The sequence below is a fragment of the Sus scrofa genome, chromosome 13 (assembly GCF_000003025.6).
Source record: "Sus scrofa isolate TJ Tabasco breed Duroc chromosome 13, Sscrofa11.1, whole genome shotgun sequence".
Taxonomy (NCBI): domain Eukaryota; kingdom Metazoa; phylum Chordata; class Mammalia; order Artiodactyla; family Suidae; genus Sus; species Sus scrofa.
In genome coordinates, this window is record NC_010455.5 from 199,615,061 (window position 1) to 199,623,706 (window position 8,646).

Sequence of the window (8,646 nt, forward strand, 5' to 3'; positions counted from 1 at the left end):
ACGGCGTTGGCAAATATACAACACAGAGACAGCCTCTTTGTCCCTTCTTCAGGGCACTGGACTGCTCACATTTTATTGGCATAAGTGGTTGATTATATAGACAGTTTTTCACTACAGATTGCATCACAGTGTTAAAAGTACATTGGTTATCTTTTACATGCTACAGCAGCTATACATCATGTTCTAAGATCTTTATCTTAACTAAATTTAGTGAGTACAGTTGAAGGGAAGTTAGGTACAATACGTCATGTGGAAAGGAGGAGACTCGGTACAAACCATCCCATGGCCAGCAAGTCTCCACAAGGTGAAGAGGTCACAGACACAAGAATTTGGCATTCACAAATCTTATTTTTAGACTGGTGCTTATCTTTAAAGTGTTATGGCAAGGAGACAGTGTAAGAAAATATAAACCAACTTAACTAGCTATCACTTAAAAGCTTTTATAACTCATAGCTAGGTGTCTTTTGGTCAAGAATAACATGTATCTAACTTTTATGAACCTCATTAAAATCCTAACTCTAAAGTTTACTGTGTAACTAGTTAGTAGAAAAACACTATGTTTTAATTAAGTTGGATTTGAATAGGAAAAAGTCCTTCAGGGTGAAATTTTTATTATATTATTGTTGTAACTTTGTTAAATCACAAATTACCACAGGAAAATAAGAATGGAAAATAGGAATAATAAGTAAATAATCCGGAAAGACTGAGGAAAACTAAATAACAGATAAAACAGGAAAGACTAGGTCACCTGAGAAACAATCCATGTTCTCCAGCGCAAACATGGAAATTGCTTTCCAGGGAAAGCCCCAATTTTTCCCCATAAACATCAAAATGAAAGCTGTGTAACCTGAGGCCTACCCTTGGCTTGTACCGTGCAGGCAGGCTTTCATCCTGACCAGAGGCCCACCTTCGGCTTGTACCGTTCAGGTGAGCTCCCTTCCTTGGTTAGGAACCTGCCTTGAGGGTTTTTTTTTTTTTTTTTTTGCCATCAGACAAGGTCCTGGTTTTGAATCCCTGCATTTTCTTGGCTCCCCGCAGTACAGCAGGGAAAGTTGAGTGTGCAGCGTTGTTAGTGGATGAGAGAGTTTGTTGTTCAGTCTCCGCATTGTGAATGCATTATTTGTGTGGGAAAGAAGGGGCAGGAGGACTGCAATTTTATTGATGAATACATAGTTCTTCATACATGTCCATTTGTGCAGACTATTAAATACCAAACCAGCTCAATTGTTCATAATTTTTGAATCTAGTTTGGAGGACTGATGCACACCTAGAATTCCTTTAAGTTTTCTCTTTGTAAGCTTTCAAGATGAACATCTACAAGCAAGATGTCCTGGCTACACCACCAACCTGCATGACCATGAGCCAAATGCTGAAGCTACTGTTTACCCTCAACAGTAAACTGGGAATCACAGTCATAGGTCGGCTATGAAGATTAGTGTCTGGACATAGGTGACATTGTTGAAAACACATGGGAAGTGCCAAGATCCTCTGTCTTGAGTCCCTGTGTGAGGCTCCCAACACCACCTAAGGCAACAAGAAGCTTCCTCCTTCCCAACAGCATGTATGACCTCCCCAGGGTGCCAGGGATTGTTGGCCATATTCCTTCCATTCATGGAAGCACTCCTTGTCAAATTCCATAAAAAAACACCTAGTTCAATATACCACTTATTAACTTGGCAAAAAATTAACCCCAAATATAGGCATTTCCAGCAATCCTGGACTTATATAGCCATTAAATAAACATTCCAATCAGTGGCTAGGTATGCAGTAAGACTTTCATAAACACATACCACACCTGGGGCAACACTGGGAATCTCACAGAGTCAGGTACCCTGCCCACAGGAATGTCGAAGCACAGAACCATTTTCTCTCATGCACTGACTTGAACTCCTCTTAAGGTAGCTCCAGAATCTATGTTCCTCAGAAGCAAGCGCATTGGTATTTTTTTTTTTTTTTTGCATTGAAGAAAAAGCAATTATTGCCATACTGGGGGGAGTGATGGGCCCAGTCCAAGACAATGAATCTGCACTCCTTTTTCTCCTTTTGGAGATCTCCCTCCCAAATTCTTTTTTGTCAGCTTCCAGGAATCCCTATTCCAGCGCTGGAGCTTCGCCAACCCATCTCCACCTTTCCAACCCATGTGCAACTCAGAGGTGGAATCCAAAGACAGCTATTTCCAGGTTTGGCTCTGGAGGCAGCACCAGGGAGAGGGAGGAGTCAGGACTCAGTTATTAGGAACCTACTGCAACACTGGGCCCTCCTTGTAGGGAGGGCAGAAGGCAGGGCTTAGTCCCCTGGGAATCACAGCCCTGCTACCAGACACACTGAATCCTAGCTCTGGTCTACCTGGCTTCTCTGTTACCAAATTGCTCCTTGCCTGGCTGCACCTTCTGCCCTAGACTCACACCACCCTCCACTCTCCACGCCAGAGCACATACACCACACCAGCCATGTCTTCCAACACTCGAGTGGCTCTGGTGACTGGGGCAAACAAGGGTATTGGCTTCGCCATCGTGCGGGACCTGTGCCGGCAGTTCGCTGGGGACGTGGTGCTCACAGCGAGGGACGTGGCACGAGGCCAGGCAGCCGTGAAGCAACTGCAAGCCGAGGGCCTGAGCCCGCGCTTCCACCAGCTGGACATCATAGACCTGCAGAGCATCCGTGCCCTGTGTGACTTCCTGCGGAAGGAGTATGGTGGGCTGGATGTGCTGGTCAACAACGCGGCCATCGCCTTCCAGTGTAAGTGGATGTGAGCTCAAAGGATACAGCCTTCTGAGGGGGGCCAGCCTGGGTGGGTGGGGGCTGCTGCCTGAATGTCCACTGTGGGACCTCGAACCTGTTCCCTAGAGAAGTCGATGTTCAGAGACTCTGAGACTGATGTTCAGAGGGTGCTGAACCTTCCAAATTGACATCTTTCCAGCCATAAGTCTCCTGCAATAACTTTGATCAAACTGTTAGGAACTGACTCCAAGTTTTCACATTTCACTCTGATTGAACTTTGGAGCAGATGGGTGATTTAAAAAAATTTTTTTAAATTAAGTTGGATGAATTTTTAATTTATTTTGAAATAAAATATTGCAAAAATGGGACACAGAGACCCTTTATATACCCCCTTAGCCTCCCCCACTGGTGCTGTCTTTCAAAACTGTACAGCAGGATAAATTTCTGAAATGCTCATTGGCACAATGCTTTTAACTAATCCCAGACATTACTTAGTATTCATCAGAATACAGGGCAAAAGCACCTATTATTTCATGCATTTTTACATAAGGCTACTAATAATTAGTTCTTTTTTCTTTTTGCCCTAAAAGTGGACAATCCCACACCGTTTCATATTCAGGCAGAACTGACTATGAAAACAAACTTCATGGGAACCCGAAATGTGTGCACAGAGCTTCTGCCTCTAATAAAACCTCAAGGTGAGTCTGATTGGAGCCCAAGCTGTAGTATTTCTAGCAAGATCAGAGCCCTGCCTGCCTCTGCCCTCCTCTGCATGCTAGGCTACCTCTCTTGCTTACCTTCCCTGGCCTCCAGGATGTGTCTTCACCCGGCCAGGTGCCCTGTGACCATAGGTTTCTTAATGCTATCACGGTCATGGTGGTCTCTGTTCAGCTGCTCTTCATACCTCTGGCTCTTTTATCTCTTTCCTATTTTTAGTTCAAAGGTCTTTTACACAAGGTCTTTAACTCTCTCCAGCCCCATCACAGGTAGAGTTCTCTTGAGAGTCCACCCCAGACCTTTTATCCCCACCTCTCTCTCTCTCACAGTAACCTATTTCACCTTTTTTCTTTGCTCATTTGCCTTTTCTTTTTTTTTTTTTTTTTTGTCTTTTTGCTATTTCTTTGGGCCGCTTCCGCGGCATATGGAAGTTCCCAGGCTAGGGGTCTAATCGGAGCTGTAGCCACCGGCCTATGCCAGAGCCACAGCAACGCGGGATCCGAGCCGCGTCTGCGACCTACACCACAGCTCATGGCAACGCCAGATCGTTAACCCAATGAGCAAGGGCAGGGATCGAACCCGCAACCTCATGGTTCCTAGTCGGATTCGTTAACCACTGCGCCACGACGGGAACTCCTCATTTGCCTTTTCTGATCCAGGTTTGGGTAGCCTACACTACCATCAATTCATCATTCCCCCTGAAGCTTTTTCTACATCTCTTCATCTGGATTTTGCTTTTTTTCTCCTGTGATAGGATATATTACATGTAATGCTAGATACTAAGTCAAATGTACACTTCTGAGTCCTGAAAATTTCAGGAGGTCCCCACAATACTCTCAGGTTCAATAATTCACTAGAAGGACTTAGAACTCACCAAAAAGCTGTTAAGTACAAATGCCAGTGAATTAGGAAGTGGAGACTGGCTCAGGTCAGCAGGGATCAAGGCCTCATGGCACAGGTCCAGCAAAGACCAGGATGGAGCTGCCACAGGTCCTCTCCCAGCACATCTTAGACAAAGCACGTGTTTCTCCCTGAAACAATAGGAGACCGCACACATGGAGCACTGCCCACCTGGGAGCTCACCCTGGCCTTGGTGTTCAGTGGCCTTGGTGCTGGTGGGTCACATAGTCATGGCTCACTTCCCTCTTGGCTGACCTGACTCTCCAGACCCTCCCAAGGTCCAGTTCATACCAGGAAGCCCAAGGCCCCAGCATAGTCATGTGTTAACATAGATTATGGAGCCTGACCCTAGACACCAAGTGAGCAAGGCCAGTCTTCTCAGGCAGGACATTCTAAGGGTTTATCATTTCCTCCCAGATGCCCTGGGCAAGGACTGAACAATCATTGGCCAAGCTTAGCCCTTTCCTTACAGAGAGCAGCCCCTGGAGCTTTCCTAAGGATCCCTTATATACAAAGGATCATTGAGCACCTAAATTTAGTACAAAAATTATTTAAGAGATAGAGCAATAGTATCAGAAATATTCCTAATATTTTAAGGAGCCAGCTTGGGGGAGGGGTAGTTTTAGGGGAGCAGGTAATCCATCCTATAAAGCCGCTACATACATTTTCATGTGTTTGTACTAATTTGATTCTTCCCTTAATCATCTGCTATTCGTGCCTTTATTAACATGAAACTATTTGTCCATAAGTATTTAGTATAGGTTAATTAAAAATCTAGGCATATGAAATTAAAAGATTTGTTTTTTACAAAAAAAAAATCTACTGTTTGAATCAGAAAGTACCAAACTAGAACAGTGAGGATGGTTCCACCCACAGGTACTTGGGGACAGATGATTATGGAAAAAAGGTTTAAATGAAGTAAGGAATAAGATTATGGAATGTTTGAAACTTTTGGCCCAGGTTGCTGTTTGTGACTGGTGGTCCTTAGGTTTCCATGTTACACTTTTGGCATTTTCAGGCTCACACTTTGGTTTGCTACCAGAAGTGAACAGAAAATTAGAGACACACAGTCTAATGGCCTCCTTGTTTAAATATTTACAACATGGAAATTAGCTGCTACTTAGCACCCTTTGTTTTTTATCAACTACTCATTTTCCATCAGTATGACAACCAGAGGAGACTGTCACTCAGTCTCCCAGGAAACTTGACAGTATCTTCTTTGACCCCTTAGACAGGGGATCTCCTGCCAGGATTGAAAAGCCAGGTCCAGAGACAGCATCTCACCTCATCAGGACACACTGTAACTTCCTAGGGCTGCCACCTGCAGCCCACTTCTCAGCTCTGTGTCCGGTCTTGGCCTCAACAGTTTTGTCTCCTACCCATCTGTCCTCTTTCTGACTTGCCGGCAGAGGAAACACTCCCAGTCCTTTTGTGCCTCAGAAGATGCTAGAGTCCCATACAGCAATTATCCTATCCCTGCCTTGGTACAGCACCCATTTCCACTCCCCTCATGGACCTAAAGAACCACTGCAAATAACCAAACCTAAATATAATCCATCCACAATATCAAACCCATTTCCAACCCAGGAAGTGCTTCTTCTGATGGCCCCTAAAATGTCCTACTCTCATTCCCTCTTAAGGTCCCTTTGAATCTCTGAGTTCATACTCAGTGGGCATCTCTGAAATAGTCAGTTTCCACTGCCCCTCTCTGTCCTCCAATAGCCAGGACTGGAGGCATTACTCGTGAGCTGAGAAAAACCCAAACCCAGAAAAAAATGCATGAAATTCAGACCCTGAAATGAATGCTTTTTCGTTCCTCCATCCAAGCCTTCCAAATCTAATGCTATCTGGTCACTTGGGAACTTCCAGCAAGAAACAAACCCACAGGTTCATTGTGGGTCAACAGAGACCTGTCCTAGACCACTGACCAAAGGATCATAGACCCTCAGGTGGTCCCCAAAGAGGCCACTCTCCCAAGTGTGGTGAGGACCCCTCTTATTTTCTGAGCATTTTCCTCCATACACCAGTTTCCTGTTCATATGGGAATCTGGGCACTGCCCTCCCCACTTGAGCCTTTCTTTCTCTGACATCATCCTGGACATGATGGCTAACACAGGTTCCAAACAGTTTCATGGCCTTCTCTCATGGAGGCAGTCTTAATTCATCTCCTAGCAAACTGGTCCTTGATTCTCAGTTGGAAATTTGGTGTCCAACATCACAGCAAATTGGATATTCATCCTTCTGCACTCACATCTCTATGTAACAATTCGTGTTCTATTGTAGGCAGAGTGGTGAATGTGTCTAGCACTGAAGGTGTCAGAGCCCTTAACGAGTGCAGCCCTGAATTGCAGCAGAAGTTCAAGAGTGAGACCATCACAGAGGAGGAGCTGGTGGGGCTCATGAACAAGTTTGTGGAAGACACAAAGAACGGGGTGCACAGGAAGGAGGGATGGAGTGATTCGACCTACGGAGTGACAAAAATTGGGGTCTCTGTGTTGTCCAGGATCTATGCCAGGAAACTGAGAGAGCAGAGAGCAGGGGACAAGATCCTCCTGAATGCCTGCTGCCCAGGGTGGGTGAGAACTGACATGGGGGGACCCAAAGCCCCCAAGAGCCCAGAGGTAGGAGCAGAGACCCCCGTGTACTTGGCCCTTTTGCCCTCAGATGCAGAGGGGCCTCATGGTCAGTTTGTTACTGACAAAAAAGTTGTAGAATGGGGTGTTCCCCCTGAGAGCTACCCCTGGGTCAATGCATAATTTGTGTCCTGATTTCACCAAAAGGATACTTACACTATCAAAAATATTCCTGTGCAAAAAAACAAAAAACAAAAACAAAAAAAAAACAGCTTTGTAGAAGAATCCAAATATCTCTCTATTAAGTCCCCACTGGGAGACGGCTGCTTATTCTGTGAAGGCTTTTGTGATTTCCTCTATTATCCCAGGGAGGGAAAATGGAATGGATTCCAAATGATGAATAAAAATGAAGAGAGGAATAAATGTTTCTTTTTAAAATTCTGTGTGAGCAGATTATTCATTTGCTAAAACCGCTCAGAAATCAAAGAGACCAACAGGTTAGTCAAGAGAAGTGACAGCATAACTTGGAACAAGGGCCATTACGGATTGGGTCTGACAGGAAATCTTTCAGCTTTACAGGTCCCAGAATCTCTACTGTCATGGTTATTTCTTTGTTAATTTCCATGTCTGATCTTCAGACTCGTGGATGTGAAAAGTGACAGCCCCCGAAGGCAAGGGACAGCCCTTATTTGAAGAGTCACGTCACTTTACCAATCTTGCCCTAAAACCATGTTGTTTGTTTCCTCCCAATCTTTAAAAAATGTATCCAAACTCACCACAGAACATCATCAATGTCTAAATCAAACCCTTAGCATCTCAACAACTAGGGTGGAAATGGACACTGTATCACAACATCATTGCACCCCCAGTTCTGAAGAAGACTACGTATCAAGATAACCCACTTATTAACTGTTACTAGGAAAAAAATCAAAAAGTAAACCCTTCCAGCAAAACTAGGGGTTTGTCCCCTTTAAAGGAAACATTCCAATCATTGGCTTGGCACCCAGTAAGAGCTTAACTGTTGCTGGACTTATGTACAGAGAAATGAGACCCCAAGGCTTTTTACCAGGAAGCAGTGTTCATTCATGCCTGCACTGACTCAGCAGATTAGTATCCAGAGTCTGAGCCCCGAACACAGCTGCGTGCCACCTTATATACCCCTCTTGTTTTCCCACTACATCTAAGTTTCTTTGTCCCACTTATTAGGTATACTACAAATTTTAGGCAGACAGCTATAGATACGTTTGCACTCATGGATATAGCTTATGCTACTTTACTGCAGAACTGCACATGCACACAGATGCTGGCATTGCATGTTGCCTTCCCTTTGATCTTGGAGGGCCCTGTCTCCTCCCCGCTGCATAACAAACACCCCTCCTTTGTGGGGACACTGAATCCCACAGAGCCAGGTACCTGCCCACTCTGAAAGCCTCATCACAGCCCTACTGTCTCTAGTCTCTTTCTTGAGTTTCCATTAGGAGAGCAGGGGAAGCTATATCCTCAGAAGACTGTCTCCAGAAGAAGGTACCCTGAGTAATTTCACTGCATCATAGGAAAAAGCAGCAAAGCCTATTCTGAAGGGGATGATGGGCCCAGCCCAAGCCAATTGATCTGCACTCCCTTTTCTCCTTTGGGAGGTCTCCCAGTGAGTTGTTATTCTCATTGTTACTGTTGTTTGTCTGCCAGGAATCTGTAGCCCCTGGTGGCTCTTGCCCAACCAGTTTTTCTTGGAGGA

General features: G+C 44.9%; 1 protein-coding gene across 1 annotated transcript; it reads left to right on the forward strand.

The window, feature by feature from the left end:
- On the forward strand, positions 2,346–7,347 carry CBR1 (carbonyl reductase 1). The gene is given in 3 exon segments (NM_214073.1): positions 2,346–2,739; positions 3,312–3,419; positions 6,622–7,347. Coding segments are annotated over 3 exon segments (870 nt in total). The 5' UTR covers positions 2,346–2,450; the 3' UTR covers positions 7,095–7,347.